At 49.3% G+C, this 20,081-nt stretch overlaps 9 protein-coding genes across 9 annotated transcripts; 4 read left to right on the plus strand and 5 right to left on the minus strand.

The window, feature by feature from the left end:
* Nucleotides 1-1,290: 1,290 nt before the first annotated feature.
* Nucleotides 1,291-4,066, plus strand: F4812DRAFT_468675 (glycoside hydrolase family 29 protein). Its single transcript, XM_047938809.1, has 3 exons — nt 1,291-1,444; nt 1,555-2,576; nt 2,645-4,066. Exons 1-3 carry the CDS (start codon nt 1,346-1,348, stop codon nt 3,960-3,962), a joined length of 2,439 nt encoding a protein of 812 aa, XP_047785892.1. The 5' UTR covers nt 1,291-1,345; the 3' UTR covers nt 3,963-4,066.
* Nucleotides 4,067-4,169: 103 nt separating this feature from the next.
* On the minus strand, nt 4,170-5,807 carry F4812DRAFT_453520 (uncharacterized protein; the record flags this gene model as incomplete). The annotated part of the gene is made up of 2 exons (XM_047936497.1): nt 4,170-5,274; nt 5,356-5,807. The coding sequence occupies 2 exons, from the start codon at nt 5,805-5,807 to the stop codon at nt 4,170-4,172; spliced, it is 1,557 nt and encodes a 518-aa protein (XP_047785893.1).
* Nucleotides 5,808-6,873: 1,066 nt separating this feature from the next.
* F4812DRAFT_453521 (class I glutamine amidotransferase-like protein) lies at nt 6,874-7,995 on the plus strand (the record flags this gene model as incomplete). Its single annotated transcript, XM_047936498.1, has 5 exons — nt 6,874-6,976; nt 7,084-7,205; nt 7,271-7,687; nt 7,749-7,804; nt 7,881-7,995. 5 exons carry the CDS (start codon nt 6,874-6,876, stop codon nt 7,993-7,995), a joined length of 813 nt encoding a protein of 270 aa, XP_047785894.1.
* A 109-nt stretch (nt 7,996-8,104) lies between these two features.
* Nucleotides 8,105-9,349, minus strand: F4812DRAFT_244214 (haloacid dehalogenase). The gene is made up of 2 exons (XM_047930666.1): nt 8,784-9,349; nt 8,105-8,683 (listed from the first exon to the last, which is right to left on the minus strand). The coding sequence occupies exons 1-2, from the start codon at nt 8,950-8,952 to the stop codon at nt 8,136-8,138; spliced, it is 717 nt and encodes a 238-aa protein (XP_047785895.1). The 5' UTR covers nt 8,953-9,349; the 3' UTR covers nt 8,105-8,135.
* A 384-nt stretch (nt 9,350-9,733) lies between these two features.
* Nucleotides 9,734-10,379, plus strand: F4812DRAFT_446593 (uncharacterized protein). Its single transcript, XM_047935655.1, has one exon. It carries the CDS (start codon nt 9,748-9,750, stop codon nt 10,105-10,107), a length of 360 nt encoding a protein of 119 aa, XP_047785896.1. The 5' UTR covers nt 9,734-9,747; the 3' UTR covers nt 10,108-10,379.
* A 226-nt stretch (nt 10,380-10,605) lies between these two features.
* F4812DRAFT_446594 (DUF367-domain-containing protein) lies at nt 10,606-12,394 on the minus strand. The gene has a single exon (XM_047935656.1). The coding sequence runs from the start codon at nt 12,234-12,236 to the stop codon at nt 11,013-11,015; it is 1,224 nt and encodes a 407-aa protein (XP_047785897.1). The 5' UTR covers nt 12,237-12,394; the 3' UTR covers nt 10,606-11,012.
* Nucleotides 12,395-12,586: 192 nt separating this feature from the next.
* Nucleotides 12,587-15,763, plus strand: F4812DRAFT_446595 (VHS-domain-containing protein). Its single transcript, XM_047935657.1, has 4 exons — nt 12,587-13,418; nt 13,485-14,187; nt 14,246-14,739; nt 14,833-15,763. The coding sequence occupies exons 1-4, from the start codon at nt 12,873-12,875 to the stop codon at nt 15,037-15,039; spliced, it is 1,950 nt and encodes a 649-aa protein (XP_047785898.1). The 5' UTR covers nt 12,587-12,872; the 3' UTR covers nt 15,040-15,763.
* On the minus strand, nt 14,718-15,763 carry F4812DRAFT_446596 (uncharacterized protein). Its single transcript, XM_047935658.1, has one exon. The coding sequence runs from the start codon at nt 15,330-15,332 to the stop codon at nt 15,099-15,101; it is 234 nt and encodes a 77-aa protein (XP_047785899.1). The 5' UTR covers nt 15,333-15,763; the 3' UTR covers nt 14,718-15,098.
* Nucleotides 15,764-16,251: 488 nt separating this feature from the next.
* Nucleotides 16,252-20,003, minus strand: F4812DRAFT_244276 (initiation factor 2). Its single transcript, XM_047930667.1, has 3 exons — nt 19,766-20,003; nt 16,521-19,668; nt 16,252-16,414 (listed from the first exon to the last, which is right to left on the minus strand). Exons 1-3 carry the CDS (start codon nt 19,787-19,789, stop codon nt 16,263-16,265), a joined length of 3,324 nt encoding a protein of 1,107 aa, XP_047785900.1. The 5' UTR covers nt 19,790-20,003; the 3' UTR covers nt 16,252-16,262.
* Nucleotides 20,004-20,081: the final 78 nt, after the last annotated feature.

Genomic DNA, 20,081 nt, shown 5'->3' on the forward strand with positions numbered 1-20,081 from the left:
CCACAGCGGAGAAAAGGGGGTATTCCAAATCATTTCGCCGTATAGGAGAAATAGAACAACTCACCTATACGGTTTTGCATCCAGTTATCCTCCTAAGCAAAATACCTCGCGGAGAAGCCGGCTTAGCGAATCAACATGGATGCGCTCTAGGAATAAGTTTGCTTCTTTGAGACTCTCCTTTATCATGGACAGCGGCGATCCATCGAGCGAGCCAGCCTTTAAGCATCGATAATGTTCCTCCTTTCAAATTCTGGGTCTATGTTAGTCACAAGAAAATTTGCAGTTCTTCGCTACTTCTCGAACGAGAAGAATTTTAAGCGGGGGCGACGTCTTCATATTGATTGCAAACGCGAGCCCAACAGTATTGGCTACTAGGTACCGACGCTACAAGAAAAAGAAAATAGGAGTTATTGACGAAATTAAGCCTTACTCTTTAGTTCTCCTCAACTAGATATAACCATGAATACTTATTCTCTATTTAGATATCCTATATCATCGTCAGGAACTATATTCTACAATACCACAATCGATCTCGACAACTACTATACCTAAATTCCTAATAATAGTTGTTGTTCTTATTATAGGATTTTCTAAGAATACCTAATAGGCAGCATACCTACCTGGTACCTACGTATCCAAGACAATGGCTGGAGACTCTACCAGAAGCCTCGTGGGTAGCTATAGTCGGCCCTCTGGACTGGGTATGCCATGTGAGTATGCGCTGTAACCGGGCCACCCACTAGAAAGTTCATTAAATTTGGACGGGGGTTATATATTGACATTAATTTATGGAAGACCGTAGAGGGATGAAGAACTTTTCTTATTAAGGAGCAACTCGATATTAATTAATTATGTGCGATCAATGACAAATACCTAACTCAACCTTACATCTCGCATTTCTTCGCCTAACGTCTTGAATTCTCCGAACACACCTAGAGAAGACGAAGTGAGCGAGATATGAAGGCAGTTCGAGTGAAGTCAGTATAGTCTTGCGTAACCCCCTCGCCATATCGTGACGATGTTTCAACCCCATGGGGACTCCGCGGGGTTTTCGCGAAATCAGTAACCGAAGCTACCTAGTCAATCATTATCCAATCATATTCATGGCTTTGGCATCGCGTATGAAACCAGGTCGCTAGCATGCTTGCAGCAGATCTCGGAAGTTGCCTAAAAACGTCGGAATACGACGCTGCCACGACGGGGTGCCGATCAGGCGGGCGACGTGAGGGGACGGGCCTGAGGGCCGGCGCGGAAAATACCTACTTTCTTTTTCTTCTCCTGCTTTGTACAATTAGCAAGTCTGATGTAAGAACAATACGACGAAACACGAGAAGCGAGAGTGATCATGATAAGGGGTAATACCATTCTTGCAGGCTTCCTCCTTCATGTGATAGTCTTCGCTGCAGAGGGAACCGAGCAATTGTCAGAGCCAGTTGGGCCACAGGTATGCCACATTCTACGCATTTATTACACTCCTGCAACATAGTATCCAGACATAGTGAATTCTTATACTATTCAGGTGGTAGTATCAAAGTAAAACTGATGCTGTGAAAGTCTATCCCGCTTGACCTGTCGCCATTCTACAACAATAAAGGATTCGGTACATACCCAGGGGAGGCATCTTTCGACACCCTCGGCCAATCTTATCCAGCGCCGGATCTAGACGAACCCTACTATATCTCAAGCGACACGGGTATAACGTACTCGTTTCCGGGATATACCGGGCCCGACAAGCCCGACAATGTCATATGTGATAGTCAGACTATAGCCGTACCCCCCGGGTCGTACTTCTCAGCCTCGTTCCTGATCTCCGAAGACAAGGAAGGGGAGACCGTGTCCGGGAACGTGACTTTCACGTATACCGACAACAGCACGTCGGCGTACGAACTGCGCTCTTTGGACTGGTATAGCTTCCTGACGATCAATCGCGGCGAGATAATATTCCCTAGCCGCTTCACGGCGACCGGTGTGGATTATAATACTAGCCACATATTCGAGCGAACTGCACAACTTGACCCTGGAAAGGAACTTCGTGCTGTCACCTTGTCTGAAGCAACGAACGCGGATGATGGCCGACTGCATGTGTTTGCTATTTCTTTATGGAAAGGCAACGTCGGGGTAGATATACAGTCTATCCGCCCGACTCAGAAGTGGACCGACAGTGGCGCGCAAGTAGTTGAGATTACAGTTAATAATGCAGGCCGAGACTGTATTGCGGGAAATGGGGTAACTATTTCGCTCTCAGGAGACGGCCTCCAGACTGTTGAAGTAGGTCATCTCAAGCGGCTATGTCCCGGGGACCAGAAAATAGTGAAAATAGGGGTAGAATCAACCTCTACTACCACTATTAACACCTTAGTGGTTATTGACGACGGCACAACCAAAGGTTCTTTCGAATTCGAGAACATCGAATTTGGTCTGACTGAATGGACCACCAACTTGAACAATCTTGCAAGACACGAGAGCCCGGACTGGTTCAACGACGCCAAATACGGGATATTCATACACTGGGGCCCGTATTCCGTGACGGGATGGGGTAACTCGTCGCCATACGAGAGCTACGCAGAATGGTTTTGGTAGGCCACACGCCCACACGCAACGCCTGATCTACGGAACGAATTTGCTACTAACCAAGACATCCTAGGTGGTACTCAACGCACCACCCCGACTCGGACCCCTCCGACGTCTTCGACTACCGCCTGCGCACCTACGGCCGGGACTGGGCGTACGACGACACATTCCCGTCCTTCACCGCGTCGCGCTTCGACCCCAAAGCCTGGACGGACCTGATCGTCGCCTCGGGCGCGCGGTACTTCGTGCTGACGTCCAAGCACCACGACGGCTTCTCCCTGTTCGACTCCGGAAGCAGCCCGAGCAACAACCGCTCGGCGCTGCGCCACGGGCCCCGGCGGGACCTCCTCGGGGAGCTGTTCGACGCCGCGGAGCGGCACCACCCGAGCCTCCGGCGCGGGACCTACTTCTCCCTGCCGGAGTGGTTCAACCCGGCATACGCGCCCTACGGCACCGCCAGCTGGCCCGGGTATCCCGCCCGGAACCCGTACACGGGGGCCGAGGAGGCGTACACGGGATACGAGGAGGCGGATCCCGCGGCGGACTTCCTGCAGGACGTCATGCTCCCGCAGATGGAGACGCTGGCGTATGTCTACTCGACGGACATCATGTGGTGCGACTGCGGGGCGTCCAACGCGACGGCGGAATTCGCGGCTCGGTGGTGGAACTCCTTACGCGACTACCAGCACCAGCACCAGGAAACCCAGCACACCAACAACAACAGCAACGAAAACAATAACAGCGGCCGAGGACGACAAGTCGCGATCAACAGCCGCTGCGGGATCCCGCAAGCCGCGGACTTCGACACGCCGGAGTACGCGCAGTTCGGATCGGCGCAGCGGCGCAAGTGGGAGAGCAACCGGGGGCTGGACCCGTTCAGCTACGGGTACAACGGGGCAACGCCGGAGTGGGCGTACATGAACGCGAGCAGCATCGTCCGCACGCTCGTGGACGTCGTGGCGAAGAACGGGAACCTGCTGCTGGACGTCGGGCCCAAGGCGGACGGGACGCTGGTGCAGGCCGAGGTGGACAGCTTGCTGGAGGCCGGGCGATGGATTGGGGCGCACGAGGAAGCGGTTTTTAATACGACGTATTGGTTCGTGCAGAGCGAGATCGAGGCCGGGCCGGATGTCAGGTTTACACAGACGAATGAGGCGTTTTATGTGCTGTTTCTGGAACGACCGGTGCTTCGGAATGGTACTGTTGACATCATAGCACCTGTGCCAGCGTTGCAAGGCGATGAAGTTAGTTTGCTGGCTGTTGAAGGTGGTGAGAACCTGGTATGGAACGTAACAGGACAGGGCAGTGAGACGACATTGAAAATTGAGGTAACTGAAGCGCTCCTGAATGAAGAAGAGTTCTGTTGGGTGTTCAAAATCAAGTATGCATAACGCCGTAGCCCTTATATGACAGGCAGGTGGAAACAGCCTAGGTATCTACCTCTAATGCTAGAATGCTATAATCTGAGTATGCTTTCGTTTGCATATTGAACAGGATGATGCAGTTTACTGAAATCAATGAATACCCCAGAGTTGGCCGTAAATGCGCACCTTCGCTCCAGTAACTCATTTCTCTTTAAATCGTTTCTCAGTTTTCCGTTATTCCAAAGTCATCCTTCTCAAGTCCCTGGGAAGATCAGGCGGACTTCTTCCATTGCGGTACTGCCACAATCGACTTAGATCCTTCACTCTGACCTTTCCGTCATCAATATCATCCCTCTCATAGAAACTCCCATGCACCGCAACTTCGCCCTTAACAATGCTTCCCTTCCGGCCGGCAAGCTCGATCATAGACCAGCTATTTTCGACAGCTTCGCGCAGGTCGTCTTTTTCCGTTCCCGCCTCGGCCACCTCGATAACGCTGCTCATGAAGTCGTTACGATCAGCACACCCTATAAACTCACCCTTGGAATTTCGTGCGAGCGGGAACATCTCGTTAAGATAGTGCTGAGAGAACTGATGTCCACCCCGCGGAGAAGTATGTTTAAATACTCGCCCGATATATCGGGGCATTTCTGGAGATGCAAGCTCGTTTGTAACGAAGTGAAGAATCCCCCACAAAGCTACAAAATCAGTTGTATGAGCGTAATGTTCCACATGAGCGATCGCCCGACCAGACACTGGTACGGTATAAGCTGTCGCATGCGATGCGCTTGACTCCTGTGAGAGTGAAGTGAGCGTCGGGACCCGTCTGTTCACTTCAAACGAGGTTCCACTAGCGTCTGATGGTCGCCTTCTCGATAATAATGATTGGGTCTCAACCGGGGAGTCGGTGAGCGGAATTTCGGCAATCGTAGTGGGGATTTGAGTATTCTCTTTTGAGACTTTCTTTTCCACGTGCTGAGCATCGATATGACGATGAGGATTATTAAAATGATTAGAGGCATTCCCAAACGTATAGACCTCAAGTTTTGATAAAAGATTCTGCGGTAGCTCCTGGAGTAGCCAGTCCAGAACTAAACCTCCTTCTATTCCACCTTGCGAGTGTAAGATGAAAACCACTTTCGTGTATTGTGGATTATATAGCTTTTCCTTGATGATCTTATACGCGGCCCGAATGTCGCTTGTAGCGTACCCGAAATTACGTTGTATTAGACATTCGACAACATCGAATATGATTCCCGTAGTCCGGTTGTGAACACCAATAACTGGACGCTTGAAAGTGAGTGCCAGACGATTGATGTTGCTCTTAAGCCAAGCTTCTCTGGTTTTTGGAGTTAGCGAAAAAAGAAAAAAAAAGAAAAAAGAAATGTCACACATGGGATCGTCATGGGGTCACACATACCCGACAGCAACGCCATTTAGGAAAATCCATTGCTCATGTGCATGCTCTTCTAGTGCGGGTGCATATTTCGGGTCCGATGTGAAGGTAATAGTTTTACCATTCAAGAAAAGGCACAAGAGTTTGTTCACAGCAAAGAAGACGGCAATTCCTACCGCCACCATCCAGACTGGAAACAAAACAGCTAAAGGTAACATCAATATGAAAAATAACTGTAGAACCACAAGGATAGCATGAATAAACATGCACCATACGTTTTCCCGCGTAAACGAGAGCTCGTCAAAGTGATCTCCATCGCATGGTCGGACGGGCCAAATAACCCAAGGCAGAGCCCATGCGAAAGTGAAGAAGTATCGTATATCCCACATCATCAGCCTCCAGGGCATATCGGTATAGCTGTAGTTAATAACAGACTCGCCGCCGACTTGCGAGTTGACAAACTCCGTGCGATCCATGATGGGATCTGACTTGGCTCCATGTGATTTCGCAAATCTTGTTGAAAAGTAGAGAAGGCCACCAACCATAGCAACAGCAACGCAGATATAATAGGTAGAAAAATCCAGAGAAGAAAAGAGACGCCCCGGATGCGGAGTGCAACATTCTTTTATAACTCCCAGCATGCCCATCCTCGTGTATTCTCAGCTACCTAGGTACTCTAAACTCAGCCTTTACTTCCCCCTCAAAATGTCGGTGGCACAAGGAAGAAAGAGAGAGAGATGATATGCCCCATGGCGTTCGGAATCGGCACGAAGTGGCTACTGGACCGTGACATCGTGGCTAGGGCCTAAGGTAGCGACATGCTACAGGGCTGAGCGGCTTCACTTCTTGGCGTCCATAATAGTATGGATAATAGTATTTGCAACCAATAAGCGGTTGTATAGGGAATGTGAGTTGGTCATAATTTGGGTCATCTGAGCTTAGAGGCTGGAACACTTTGTGTCTAGTTGTGGGAGGGTTGGAGATATAAAATAAGACGGGAGTTCTTCTATAAAAGTGACTCTTGTATTTCTTCCCAATGGCTTTTTTGATTCGTTGTCGAATCCCGAGGGGCTGTAAATTTAAGCTTTACGAAATGCTTGTCATAGGTACCTAAAGCATGTCTTAATACATTTACTTTTCTTTCGCCTGGCGTAAGCAGAAATTACGTTATCTGAATCGTTTCAAGTACGCAAAGAACTTCCTAGTATTTTGATTAGAACAGGCAGCAACTGCTATAACAATACAAGGCTTAGGTTAAGCATGTGCTACAATGTTGCACAGCATGGACGAACCAAGTGACATGTGACTCGTTTCGGCCCGTGCTTGGGGCATTTATACTACCTGTACTAGCGCTACTACAGGCAGGTACTCACTCTGTCACTTAGGTACAATACAGGTACCTATAAGGTCTCTCCAGCTTAGCTCGTGGTTACGTCAACTCTCTTTTAAACAACTTCAACACCCAAATTGTTTCATCTCTTGACTCGTGATTCAACCTAAGCGTATTCGATCTAAACAACCCTACCTAAAAGAAACATAATAATGGAGGAAATCCTCGAAGAACCACAAATTACCTCGGCAGGTACCTCGTTTGCGCCGCCGAAGGTTCTCATTATGATGGCCGACTATGGCCACGACCCCACGGGTGCGCCACCTTTTGAGAGACATCTAATAAGAGACATCTACCATCTATCATCTACTATCATCTTGCGCATTGTATAGTTCGACCGTCTAACCACGTCAATATCTTAGAAACTGCCGTCCCTTATACCGCATTCAAGAACGCAGGCTATGATGTCAAATTCGCAACCGAGACCGGAAACCATCCGCGATGCGACAAGAAAATGCTGGAGGGGTTCACTCAAAAGCTACTCGTACGCCATGACGGCTCTTGACGGCTCGTCAGATGTTTGAGCTAGCTATCCTAATATCCTAGCAGGGTGCGAAGAAAGAAGTTGTTCACCTATACAAGAAGATGGCCGTGAGCGAAGAGATGCGCCACCCACTCTCGTGGTCTGCTCCAGGCTTCTCCCTCGACCCCTTCGATCTCGTCCTCTTCCCTGGAGGCCACGATAAGGGAATGAAGCAGATCATCGAGTCGCCCATCGTGCATAAGCTTGTATTGGACTACTTCCCGAAGACTAAGAAGCCGAGCAAGAAAGTTATCGCTGCCGTGTGCCACGGCGTCATGGTCTTGGCCGAGTCAAAAGATGTCGAGGGTAGAAGCGTCATACGGCATTGCAAGACGACAGCACTGCCAGCGAAATTCGAGCAGGCCGCGTACTGGAGTACCAGGGCAGTCCTTGGCGACTACTATAAGACATACGGCCATGGAAGCGAAGACGTCGAGCAATCGGTATGCAAACTAGTTTAAGAAGAATACATCAAGATAAAAGTCTAACCAACCCGATTCACAGGTTAAAAAGGTACTCGCCGATCCATCTCAGTTTAAGGCCAGTTTGAATCCCGGTCCGTAAGTTATCCCCCTCCAAGCTTAAGTCTATAATTATCTTATAGACCTATCTCGTTTACTCACCCTTTCCTTTCAGCTTCACTGTTGAGGATGATCAGTACAATTACATCAGTGCTCGATATCCCGCTGATGCGGAGCTATTCGCCGAGGAAATCATCAAGCTATTTGAAAGCTTCCATAAGATTGCGTAGATGCTCGTATTCCCATCCCAGCGTTAGCACGGCCTCACGATACCAGATTGGCGATACTCTTTTTTTAATGGATATATAAGATCCATATTTTACGAGAATGATTTAACTACTTAGGTAGCTATCTCATGTAATTTAATACACTAATCTTTCAGAATTGATGCTATTGCTTTATCAACTCCCGATGCTACAACTGCAGGTGCGCGTTTTTCGTCTAACCGGTCTATCCAGCCTTTGCCAGCTCTATCGATGAATGCTGCTTTTAACCCTGCTGCCCTCGAGCCGACAATGTCGAACGGGTTGGCGCTTACGACCCAGACATCGCCTTCGTGCCCTTGCTTGCCGACCTGCTCAATTAGATGGCTATATGTCCTCTTATCCGGTTTGAAACACTGTAAACTGTGCACAGTAACTAGCGATTCAAACCTCCCCGCGTGAGGTCCCAGTTCTGGCGAGGTTCTAATCGAATTACCAACCATCTCGTCTGTTCCGTTCGAGAAGACATAGGCTTCCACAGAGTCTTTGTTCTTTTCCAATAGCTGCAGCGCGGATGGGATTTCGGGAAAGACATGCAATGCGTCGTACGACTTCATAAGGGTATCCGCGTCTTTCGCCGAAAGCGTCAATCCAAGCTCGGCGACGGCATGGCCTAGCGCATTGCGGGTTATCTCGCTGAACGACTTGTATTCACCTGTATCAACGAACCGCCCTGGTTAGTTAGAGAAAACGTTCGGCGTAGCGTTTAAGGCTACTATGTATTGGACCAGAGCGGAAAACAGCTAGCCCCTTACCCATGCTATTGATCCGCCACGTATATTCCAGCTGATAGCGCCGCCACAGGGCAGCCAATTGCTTGGCCGCATCCTCGGCGTAGATCTTGGCTAGCTCGTGAGCTATCGACTCGGTAGACAGTAGCGTCCCGTAGAGGTCGAAGGCGATAACCGTCTTCTTGGCTGCCATTTTTGGAGCTGTTCCTAGTACCTATAGAGTTTTCCGGGGAATGAGTCGGTAGGCGAGAGAAGACAAGACAAGACAATGTACATAACATACACGCCCCTTTATTATTATGTCTCATCCGAGGTCTGTTGGTCTAGGTATTTGCACGATTTGTCATGTGTCATAGGATGTCATGGATTCTAGGGTTATGAATTCGCCGATTTATGATTATGCGGGGTAGTTAGATACTGAATTGGGATACGAATAGGGAGATCTGAAATCTGAGCTGAGCTATGAGTTATGCTTTGTCTAATGTTTTCAGCTTTCGTTGAATATCTAGGCGGCGGATGGGAGTTTGGGAGGAGTTGATAAATTGGACCTCGCCATATATACTCTTCAACGAGGAATGCTATATGACAACTTAGACATAAGGTATATTATACCAGAGGTTTCTTACGTCACTTATACACATTATATACCTGGCATACGTTCGTTCTACCTCTGTCCTATAATTTATCATATAGGTACCTAGCCTAGGTAATGTATACAATTCATACGTATACAAGTGCGGGCATAAGTATCATATCATAAAAAATGATATATAAATTTCAAGATAATATCAACACCCCCCGACCAGCAAAGGAACTACGATATATTCCGGGACTGTCTCTCAACCGCACTTATTGAGAAGGGTTCGCGTCCCGAACCAAAACCAAGACGGAGAACCGAGGCTAAGAAAGCCACAAAATTGTCTTCCTCGCGCCCGTCCTCACAGCCTTCCTCTCGGCGCTGCACACCCCTCCCCGCCCGCCCCGCGCGATGCTGTCCGCGGCCGAGGGGTGCGAGGTGTGCGGACGGGACTGGGTGCCGCTGTCGTACCACGACCTCGTGCCGCGGTTCGCGCACGGGAAGGCGGCGAAGCGCGGGTGGCACCGCGCGGAGAACCTGGGGAACGAACGTGGCGTGGCTATACGGAGCGTGCCACCGCTTCGTGCACGGATTCAAGGGCCACGAGGACCTGGCGAGGAGGGATTATACCGTCGAGCTGGTGATGGCCGAGGAGCCGGTGAGACGCTGGGCGGAGTGGGTGGGGAGGTTGAGGTGGAAGGGGCGGTGATGATGGTGAATCGGGAGGAGGAGGGCTGTAGTAGTTTGGTTCTTGGTTGTATATATACCTAGGTACCTACATGCGTACCTAATATAAGGATTTATACGATGGGCAGTCCAGGGGTTGTTGATATTGAGAACGCTTGAAGTCTTGACTACCTTACCTATCTAGGTAGCTTAGGGACCGAGGACGAGGCGGATCTAGAATCCGTCTTATGACTTGTACGGATCGACTTCTAGCGTTTAACATATCTATCTACCTACGAAGGTCCGGGCCAAAAGTCTTGCACATCGTAGCTTAGGTAAGCTACCCACTTAGGTATGTGTCCATAAAAAAGGCTATACGGTGTCAGATCTACCAATAGCAGCTAGCTCCCCTGTAGCTATAGTGGTACGCTCCCTAGAATTTAGCGTACAAGCCACTATCCGCCCCCAAAACTAGTACTAAGCCAATACAGTGCTATTATAATTGTGTACGTTATGTTCCCGCAACTAAAAGCTTGGCATGTGCAAGACTTTTGGCCCGGACCTTCGTAGGTACGCATAATGAAATATTACTCAAGAAGAATGCTTGGAAAGAGTAATGCAATTGGTGGTCGAATATGTGTGTGTACACTGAAGGAGAAAGTCCTGATCACTTAAGATCATACATATCTTAAGTCCCTAGAAAGGAGTACATGGCGTATAAATACCCAGTAAAACAATACCCGTAGACCAGGAGATATGCAGAAAAGAAACTTACCTCATTTATACTCAACTACGTGCCTAACTTACCTCGGTGCATGGTATCCATAAGTTGCAGTAGTGTTCAAAACGGTATTGCACGTACAGCTTCTCCTACGCTAAGATACTAAGACCTACGCAGCTACCAGGAATGCATTGGAACAGAAGGCTCTCGGAGCACGATAAAGGCCGAAGAGCATAATATCTCAGCGATAGTATAACCAGAGGCACTTCGTAGAATATCTGTTATCTGATCACCACCTCTTCGGTGCTTCCGCAGTGCCTGACGAAAACGTCCGACTCATAATATTTGCTCTCGACCTCTCCTTTTCGAGTTTTGCCAACCCAACCCTATCCGTGACGGGCGTGGCGTCAATAATGTTGTCAAAAGCGTCGTTACCTTCATCGTCCGATCCGTTATCCGAGTCCGGTTCTGCGTCGGAGTCTACTTTGTATCTTTGAGGCTGGCGCGGAGGAGGAACGGCGTGTGGTTTCGGCTTTCGGTCTATACCCTCTGAATTGGCAAACGGTTTTGATGCGAGCACCTTGCGTCGAATTTCCTCCATTTCGGCATCGTCATCGGTATCGTCTGAAATATCGAATGGATCCTTGCTGGTCCCGCCATCTTGCTTATCTTCTGCGTTTTCCCCTAGTTTTGGCCATTGAGCTGGCTTCTTACCCAAATAAATCCCGTCGGTACTATCGTTATCTCCATCTTCGTCTTCTTCGTCTTCATCCGATTCGTCATCATCCGAGTCGTCCGAGTCGATAATAACCCTCCTATTAACATTTCCACCTTTCCATAAATCGTCGTCGTCGGCATTTTCTCTACTTTCGGCGTGCTCGCGCTCCAATCGCTCCATCCATTCCTTTTCCGTCTTCACAATGTCGTCCTCGTTTGCGCAAGCCGCATATTTCTTCAACAGCTTCGAGTTGATAGATAGAAATGATTCGCCGTAGTTGAACGGTCGCAAAACTTCCTCCGCCCAGTCCGAATGACCGCATATGTAGAACGCAGCAGCCAGAGCTTCGACACAATTCAGCCGTAGAGGTTTTCCGTAATTGACAGTATTTGCGGCAACGAGATACGGCAGCAGACGCTCGCATTTGCCGCCAACCTTGTTCCATTGGACTTCATTTGTTCGCGCCCAGGAGCACTCAACCACCGCGGCACCGTACTGATCCATAAGCTCTCTATCAGCGGGAGAGAGCTTGTGCTTCCCGTTGGGTGTGATGATAACGCCATTATGTTTTTGACCTAGATGTAAGTCGCGCATGAGACCAAGTCGTATTAGCTTCTTGCCCGAGCATCGCTTCGGATCGCAATGGTTTAAATCCCAACAAGCAGCTTTAAAAGCCGGCTTGGAAGATGCTGATCCTTGTTCTGAATCATCTTCGGTTGTGCGCGGCCGAGGCCGAGCGTTTCCGTGACCTTTCCCACCTCGAGATGAAAATTTGTCTTTCTTGTGACGAACCATTGTAATATACTAGATGTTTTTTTTTTTTGAGGGGGATTAAAATTGCAAAGAGTTGTGTATTATAGTCCCGTAACGTTTATGATATATGTGTCAATTTGTAGAGGTGTGTAAACACTTATACGAAATTTATTCGAAATGATGTTGGATGACGAAGCGTGGGGCAGATGGAATATCCAGAATGTCTATCGTGGACCCCGAAATCGAATCTAGCTCTTGGTGGGGTTCACCATGTGGATCCATCCATAGACCTCCATGATCCACGTATATAGCGGATAAATTTGATAATCCGGTTGTACTTTTTATAGCTCGGCGCTGCCACATCTGTGCCACACAAGCCAAGTGGGCAGGTGGGATGAACGACATGATCAATTGGAGCTGTGGAGGTCCACCAGTGAACCAAGTACCTAACGTACATAGTAGTGAATTTCCAACGATTAAACACCGTAACATCTTAGCATCTTTACCTTTTTGAGCTTCATCACCGAAGCAAACTCACCTTCCTTGCCAATGAATAAAAACACCAATTCTAGACCTCGCGCCACCCTATATTTATGGATGAACTTATGGCCTTGAGCGCATTCCAGTAACTCCAATTATACAGTCTGAACATTAATTCTCGATTCGAAACCTTTCAAGATGGAGGCCGCTTCTGCTCGAGCGGCAGCTAGAGATCGCTGGAGCGAAATGGGGTTCCCCCGACCTTCCCAACTTCAACGGTTTATAGCGAGCGCCTGTAGCCCCGAAAACTACGAACCGAATCTTGCGCTTAACCTCGAAATCTCGGACCTGATTAATAGCAAGAAAGGCAGCGCCCCACGAGAGGCAGCTGTCGCTATAGTCAACTATATAAACTCGCGCAACCCAAACGTCAGCCTTCTAGCTCTTAACCTTCTCGATATATGCGTTAAAAACTGCGGGTATCCCTTTCACCTCCAGATCAGTACCAAGGAGTTCCTAAACGAGCTTGTGAGACGGTTTCCCGAGAGGCCTCCCATCCGGTATACGAAAGTCCAATCTAAGATCTTGGAAGCTATTGAAGAATGGAGAAGCACCATATGCGAAACCAGCCGGTACAAGGAAGACTTGGGCTTTATTCGGGATATGCACCGCTTGTTGAGTTACAAGGGGTACCATTTCCCCGAAGTCCGGAGGGATGATGTCGCCGTTTTAAATCCGAGTGATGTGAGTAGAGGTTATTGGCGCAGTTGAGAGTTGAGTTCCGTCAACCAATCTAACTAACAGCTGTAGAACCTGAAATCCGCCGAGGAAATGGAGGAGGAAGAGCGAGAAGCGCAGTCCGCTAAGCTTCAAGAGCTAATACGAAGAGGTACACCTGAAGACTTACAAGAAGCAAATCGATTAATGAAGATCATGGCCGGCTACGACACGAGGTCAAAGACGGATTATCGCGCAAAGGCAGCCGAAGAGGTTGGTAAGATCCAAGCCAAGGCGCGCTTATTGGAGGAGAGGTTAGCAGCTTTTAAGCCAGGCGATACTCTGAAGGATGGCGACGTCTTCGAGGAATTAGCCTCGGCGCTCCAAAGCGCGCAACCCAAAATCCAAAAGATGTGTGAAGAGGAGTCGGACGATCACGAGGCTGTAGCTAAGCTGTTCGAGATTAACGACAGTATACACAGGACAGTCGAGCGGTGGAAGCTCCTTAGGAAGGGCGATATTGAAGGCGCTAACAAGATCGCTGCTGGCGCACCCGTTAACACATCATCTTCAGCGGCTGGAAAGTCGATCTCGGCTGCGGGCGAGCTATCTTTAATCGACTTTGATGCAGATACTGCAGCTAACGGCGCTGGAAACAATACTGCCGGGTCGAGTTCGCAAGCTGGTGGTCAGGCTGGCGGTCTTGAAAACGATCTTTTAGGTCTCTCCTTAGGAGATAGCAGCACCACTTTCGGCCAAGGAGGTGGAATATCGCTTGGCTTTGGCGCAAATCAGAGTATGTTGAAACCAATATCTACTGCGGAAAATGAATGGCATTGCTAACCTTTACCTAGATGTTCCGGGGCCTGCCTTATTATCATCGATGACACAAAACAACAGCGCAAGAGCGCCATCTCCCACCCCTCCACCCTTTTCTCCTTTTTCAGGATTCATATCACCTCCCGCGGGATCCCAACCGAACACTCCACAACCCGCCCTATCCCAACAATCCTCATTCTCCAGACCACCGCCTCAGAAGGCAACCGCTGCCAGTGATCCCTTCGCAGCTCTCGCTTCTTCCCAGTACTCATCCAAGTCAACCACCCCTAACCCCGCTGCACCCGCCGCAGGGACAGCAGACGACGACGAGTGGTCATTTTCTTCCGCATTACCACCTGAGCCCACCCTTCCTAGGGAACTCCAAATAGACGTTAAGGACGGTCCCTTGCAGATCCACCTCAAAGCAGCCAGGTCGCAGACGCCAAGCGCCCTTGCGTTAATCTTTTTCTTCTCCAATGCCACCGCGGCTCCCATAAGCAATCTCCACTTTCAACTAGCCGTTACAAAGGTGAGTCAACTGATCAATCACACTCCCCCTTCTCCCCCTCCCCCTCCCCTATCTTAGTAAACTTCCTCAGTTTAGGTAGCTAACAACCCACAGGGCTTCGAACTCCAACTCCAGCCGCAGACGGGCCGCGCCCTGCAGCCCAAGCAGACGGCGGGCGTGTCCCAGTCGGTCGAGGTGTTCCACGCGGGAGACCGGTCGAAAAAAGTTGAGAGCATCAAGCTCAGGTGGCGCGTCAGCTACACCCTGGGCGCCGAGAATAAGTCCGAGATGGGCGAGATACCCGAGTTTAGCCTCGCGTGAGCGGGAGCGGGAGCAGTGAAGTCATATGAGTACCTAAGGTACCTACCTACCTACTCTACCTAAGGCAGCCAAAAGGAACAGAAATAGGGTGGGATAGGATAGGATAGGATAGGATAGGAGAAGGGGTATAGGAGAAAAAAAGAGAAGAAGAAGAGTGGGGATTTGTGGAATAGAAGGATGTGCAATGTAATGCAGTGCAGTTGCAGCGCAGTATAAATGCAGGCGAGGCCGTTGTGGCAAGAAGAAACGGGTGCAAGTTCAACAAGTTTGAAGTGGAAAAAATGGCAACACATCTCAGGGGGTACCTACCTAATTCGTAGATTCGATTCGAATGAACACAAACACATTCCGCGTTTGGCGATGCCCCCTGCTCTACTTAACCTTTTTCTTTTTCTTCTTTTTTTATCACTTGAGTTTTGATTGCCTTGTCCTCCGTGCATTTGGTGGTGAAATCGTCTGGTAAGCAAGCAATGTAAGCATATCGTTTCTTTCTGAGATTGAAAAGGTTGGAAGAGAGTTTTAGGTAGGCTTTTTACCTTACCCTGTCTCGCCTTAGAATAAAGCAACTCTATGCGTGTCCATCATATCCTGTTAGTCCATCTACATATCAGTATAGAGTCTATTACCTCGCCAAGGTCAAATATTTTCCTCAGGTCTCTTATATTAGGTGAGGTACATCAGGTACCTTATTTGTGTGTACGAAATGCATATACGTACAAGCATGCCGCTTCGTTTTCAAGGAGTTGACTGATGTATAGGTATATATAAAAGATATATATACCTTATATATATGTATATAGTATAGGTAAGATGTATACGCCCGCTACCAATGCAACGCTGCATACAGATCTATATGTACAAACCCCCAAGAGAACAAGACCCCCAGTCCAACAGATCTAGACGTCCATGGGAAAATGAGCACCTACTGCCCTTTTGTGACCCCATCACATCACTCCCTATGCATATACTCCTTTTCTTTTTACCTATTTTCTTTTTTTTAAACTCATGTGTGCGCGCGACCCCCCTCCAGATATGCAGTGTACCGTTCCACCCCGTTTTGTATACACCCCATATCATACAAAGTCGTGCCATATTTTATCCATCCATCCGCCCCGACTATCTACCTGAGGTAGGGGGAGTTGAACTGCTGCCACCTAATAGTTACTCGAAGCTATATACTGTAGATTGCTTGCCTGTCTAGTCTAGTCTAGGTAGTTGCAAACTTACAAGGTACGCTCAGTTATAATTTGTTTGTACGCCTGGATCTTGTCGCCGACCTCGAAGTCCTGGAAATGTTCGAAGCCGACACCGCACTCGGTACCCGTTTTCACCTCCGTAACGTCCTTCTTCAGATGCTTGAGGGTCTCGAGTTTGCCTACGCGGGAGGGTATTAGTATATAGGGCGAGGGGGAATAAAAGTACACATGGAAAGAACCAAAAGACAGGATAGGAAAACGAAAAGGGGGGATCGAAGCACTCACCATCATAGACCTTCTCCCCGTTCCTAATAATACGGAACAGGTTAGTCTTCGTAAGCAGTCCTTGACGCACCCTACAACCGGCGATATTCTTGTACATCCGACCCTTGATATTGATCGGGAAGATCTGCAGCACCTCCGCCTCGCCCAACACGTGGCTCGTAACCTCGGGCTCTAGGTAGTCGCTCAAAATACTCTTGACGTCGTCTATCACATGGTAAATAACCTTGTGGTCTAAAATCTTAACGCCCTTCTCCTCCGCCATCTGCTCGATATATCCCGGTGTTGTCGTCGCGAAGTTGACGATGATCGAGTTCGACGCCGCCGCATGTTCTACGTCGAACTCGCGGATGGGACCTGTGCCCGACCGCAGGATGCGCGGCTGCACCTCGTGGTTGCCCAACTCCTGGATCGCGGCGCATACCGCTTCCACGGAACCGTGGAGGTCTCCCTTAACAACGAAGTTGACCATCTTCGCGCCGTTCTCTTTTTCAGGTAGAGCTTCCTCGATTTCCTCACCTGCGCTCTCTGCGGCCTTCTCACGCGCACGTTTTTCTTGCTGCGCTTTGCGAGCCTCGGTGATAGCTGCCTGAGCGACAGCGTCTTTTTCCATCTCGCGAAGCCTCTCGCGATACTCCACAGCTTCTTTGGCGCTACCCTCGTCAGGTGCCTGGAGAACTTGGTCACCTGCAGCAGGGAGATCCTTCCAGCCGAGGATTTCGACAGGAGTTCCAGGCGGTGCCTCATTTATATCTAGACCAGCCTCGTTACGCATATGCCGAATCTTCGCCCATGTAACACCAGCTGCGATGAAGTCTCCGAGTCGCAAAGTGCCTCTCTTGACGAGGACAGTAGCGGCCTTTCCTAACGGCTTGAGACTACTCTCGAGGATCCAGCCTTCTGCGGGGCCATCGACTTCAGCTCGATGATCCAAGATTTCGGAGAGTAAAAGGATATTCTCTTCCAAGTCGTCCATCCCCTGGCCTGTCTTTCCGCTCACACAGACGACTTGGACGTCTCCACCAAAGTCTTCGATCTCGACTCCTTCTCGTGCAAGATCATTCTTTACCTGATTTATATTGGCACCATCCTTGTCAACCTTATTTATAGCCACGATCATCGGCACCTTGGCCGCTCGGGCGTGTTTAATAGCTTCGATAGTCTGCGGCATGACGCTGTCATCCGCGGCTACGACCAAGACGACAATGTCCGTTACGTAGGCACCTCGTTGGCGCATCGAAAGGAAAGCAGCGTGTCCGGGGGTGTCAAGGAAGGTGATGGGCTTGCCCGAGGAGAGCTTCACGGAGAAAGCACCGATTCTCTGCGTGATGCCGCCGTGTTCCTGAGCTGCTATAGATGATTTGCGCAGATAGTCCAGTAGAGTTGTCTTTCCGTGATCGACGTGACCCATGATAGTCACAACCGGCGGCCGTGGTGGGAGAACCGATGGATCTTTAGGTGGAGGACGAGGTTTGAGGTCACGGTCTTCACCAGACTCAACCGTGGGCTCGAAACCATACTCCTGCACGACAAGCGCAGCCGTTTCACCGGCCATGAGACTATCCAACGTTACGCCCTCGAAGCCCATCTCGCCAAGTTGAGTTAAGAATAAATTAGGTTCCACCTTCAGAGCCTCAGCTAGAGCCGGGATGGTGATCAATTCCGGCAGCAATATGGGCACATGGCCGGCCATTTGAGCTTGTCGCTCAGCCTTACGTCGGGCCTTTTGTCGGCGCTTCTCTTGGTAAGCATCGTAGTCAAAACCATCACCTTCATCCTCGTCATTTCCACGCCTTGAGCTACGCTTAGAACGCTTTTCACGACCACCTCGGCCTCGCTCTTCCTGCACAATCAAATCTGGTCGTTTCTCACGACGAGGGTCTCGATCGCGACTCTGGAGACCTTCAGTTACAGCCTGTTGTCGAGCACTGACTTCCGGTGCAGATTCTGGCTTCTTCTCTGGCTCTTTTTTCTCTGGCTCTTGCTTCTCTGGTTCTTCTTTCTCTGGTTCTTCTTTCTCAGGCTCTTCCTTCTCTGGACGCTGTCTCTCCTCAGCCTTCTTTTCGGGTACCAAAGTATCATATTCTTTCCCCCAATCATATGTAGCAGATGTCGTTTCTTTTTTGGTGATATCGTTTTGCATAGCAGCCCAAGGGTCTTTTTTCTCTTGAGGTGTTTTCGGACCTTGCTCTGGAGTGTCTGGTATCTTGGGCTTCGGCCTTAGCAACCCACCAGTACTTTTAGCCATAGCAGCCCAGAAATCATCGCCATCAGATTTACTAGGTGATTGTTTTCGTGCCAATAAACCCCATCCCGAATCTCCGACAGGTTTAGGGGGTGATGTCGTAGGGCTGGTCGAAGTAGCTGAAGGGTTCGGTCCTGCTGGAGGTGGTTGATTCTGTTCTGTGCTTACTGCCTGCTTTGTACTAGCACTCTGCTCTATACTAGGCCTCTGTTCTGTGCTAGGTGGTCTCGACTCCTGGATTGGCGCCCGTGCTGGCATAGGCTCGTTGTTACGAGGGCCTTGCGCAACTTTAGTTATTAGGTTTCCTAGAGATTTAGAAGTTGGTCTAGTCCAGAAGTTGGGAACCAAGTTGGAGGTTGAAGAAGAAGAAGTAGAAGTAGAGGCGCCTGTATTATTAGGATCCATAGGAGAGGGCCGCCTAACAGGTTCGATAGGTCTCCCCTGACCCTCCCTGGGCCGGATGTCCACGCCTTTGGAATCGACACCATACTTCGTAATACGAAAACCACCTTCTCTTTGGGCAGTGGGTGGTTTTTGAAAGGTCATGCCGTTTCTCTGGAGGCTTTGTTCGATTTCCTCTTGCTTTGGCGCATTCCATATATATTTTGCCCCAAGACCATTGCCGCTAGGTTGTAGTTGCGGTGTGGGAGCTTGCTGAGCTTGCTGAGCTTTTTGAGCTTGCTGCTTCGCGAGTAGCTGCTGACGTGCTAGAAGCTCATGGTGGGAGAGAAATTCTTCTGGCTTGGGCTGCTGCGCCGGAGGCTTAGCCTGGCTTCCCCAACCGCCACCCCAACCGTCATTATCCCTTAAGATCGACGTACTTGAGAGATGTTTCTCGGTCCGCGGGGTCGCTGGCCGTAGCGAGAGGCGATGTCGACAGAAGACACATATTGAAGAAGACTCTCGCTATGCAGCACAAAGAGTAAGTTAGCTTAGAACAACAAAGGTACGATGAAATATAAAATGATCAAGATTATATCGGATTAAAACTGCGTGGACTAACCCCTGATATTCTCGCTCTCAACATGGTGAAAGTGAAAGTGACTGCTTCATATCGCTAATGCGACATTTGAAGCTCGAATAATCCTAGTCAAGGTTAATCGAGATATAAAAAAAAAAGTTCCAGTTCGCGATGCAAGTCAAAAATTGGATACCTTAGGTACCAAAAACCTTTAGTGGGGCCTTGCAAGTACAATACAGAGGACATAGGTGCCTATTGTAGGTACCTTAGGTGATTATATTGTACATACCTGTGACTTTAGGTAAGAGGTTACCTAAACCGCGGGGCCGTCGACGCCGAGAAAAAGGATTCCATCAGC

This window comes from Daldinia caldariorum (assembly GCF_022478825.1).
Source record: "Daldinia caldariorum strain CBS 122874 unplaced genomic scaffold F4812scaffold_26, whole genome shotgun sequence".
Taxonomy (NCBI): domain Eukaryota; kingdom Fungi; phylum Ascomycota; class Sordariomycetes; order Xylariales; family Hypoxylaceae; genus Daldinia; species Daldinia caldariorum.

Bases quoted from the DNA above. Each gene is read 5' to 3' on its own strand.
- F4812DRAFT_446594 (XM_047935656.1), bottom strand. From the start codon at position 12,236: ATGGTTCGTCACAAGAAAGACAAATTTTCATCTCGAGGTGGGAAAGGT.
- F4812DRAFT_446595 (XM_047935657.1), top strand. From the start codon at position 12,873: ATGGAGGCCGCTTCTGCTCGAGCGGCAGCTAGAGATCGCTGGAGCGAA. The intron at 13,419-13,484 runs GTGAGTAGAGGT...TAACAGCTGTAG, and splicing joins CCGTTTTAAATCCGAGTGAT to AACCTGAAATCCGCCGAGGA. The intron at 14,740-14,832 runs GTGAGTCAACTG...AACAACCCACAG, and splicing joins TTCAACTAGCCGTTACAAAG to GGCTTCGAACTCCAACTCCA.
- F4812DRAFT_468675 (XM_047938809.1), top strand. From the start codon at position 1,346: ATGATAAGGGGTAATACCATTCTTGCAGGCTTCCTCCTTCATGTGATA. The intron at 1,445-1,554 runs GTATGCCACATT...ATGCTGTGAAAG, and splicing joins CAGAGCCAGTTGGGCCACAG to TCTATCCCGCTTGACCTGTC. The intron at 2,577-2,644 runs GTAGGCCACACG...AAGACATCCTAG, and splicing joins AGCTACGCAGAATGGTTTTG to GTGGTACTCAACGCACCACC.
- F4812DRAFT_244214 (XM_047930666.1), bottom strand. From the start codon at position 8,952: ATGGCAGCCAAGAAGACGGTTATCGCCTTCGACCTCTACGGGACGCTA. The intron at 8,684-8,783 runs GTAAGGGGCTAG...TCGTTGATACAG, and splicing joins GTGGCGGATCAATAGCATGG to GTGAATACAAGTCGTTCAGC.
- F4812DRAFT_446593 (XM_047935655.1), top strand. From the start codon at position 9,748: ATGCTGTCCGCGGCCGAGGGGTGCGAGGTGTGCGGACGGGACTGGGTG.
- F4812DRAFT_446596 (XM_047935658.1), bottom strand. From the start codon at position 15,332: ATGTGTTGCCATTTTTTCCACTTCAAACTTGTTGAACTTGCACCCGTT.
- F4812DRAFT_244276 (XM_047930667.1), bottom strand. From the start codon at position 19,789: ATGTTGAGAGCGAGAATATCAGGG. The intron at 19,669-19,765 runs GTTAGTCCACGC...TGTGCTGCATAG, and splicing joins TGAGAGCGAGAATATCAGGG to CGAGAGTCTTCTTCAATATG. The intron at 16,415-16,520 runs GTGAGTGCTTCG...CCTCCCGCGTAG, and splicing joins CGGGGAGAAGGTCTATGATG to GCAAACTCGAGACCCTCAAG.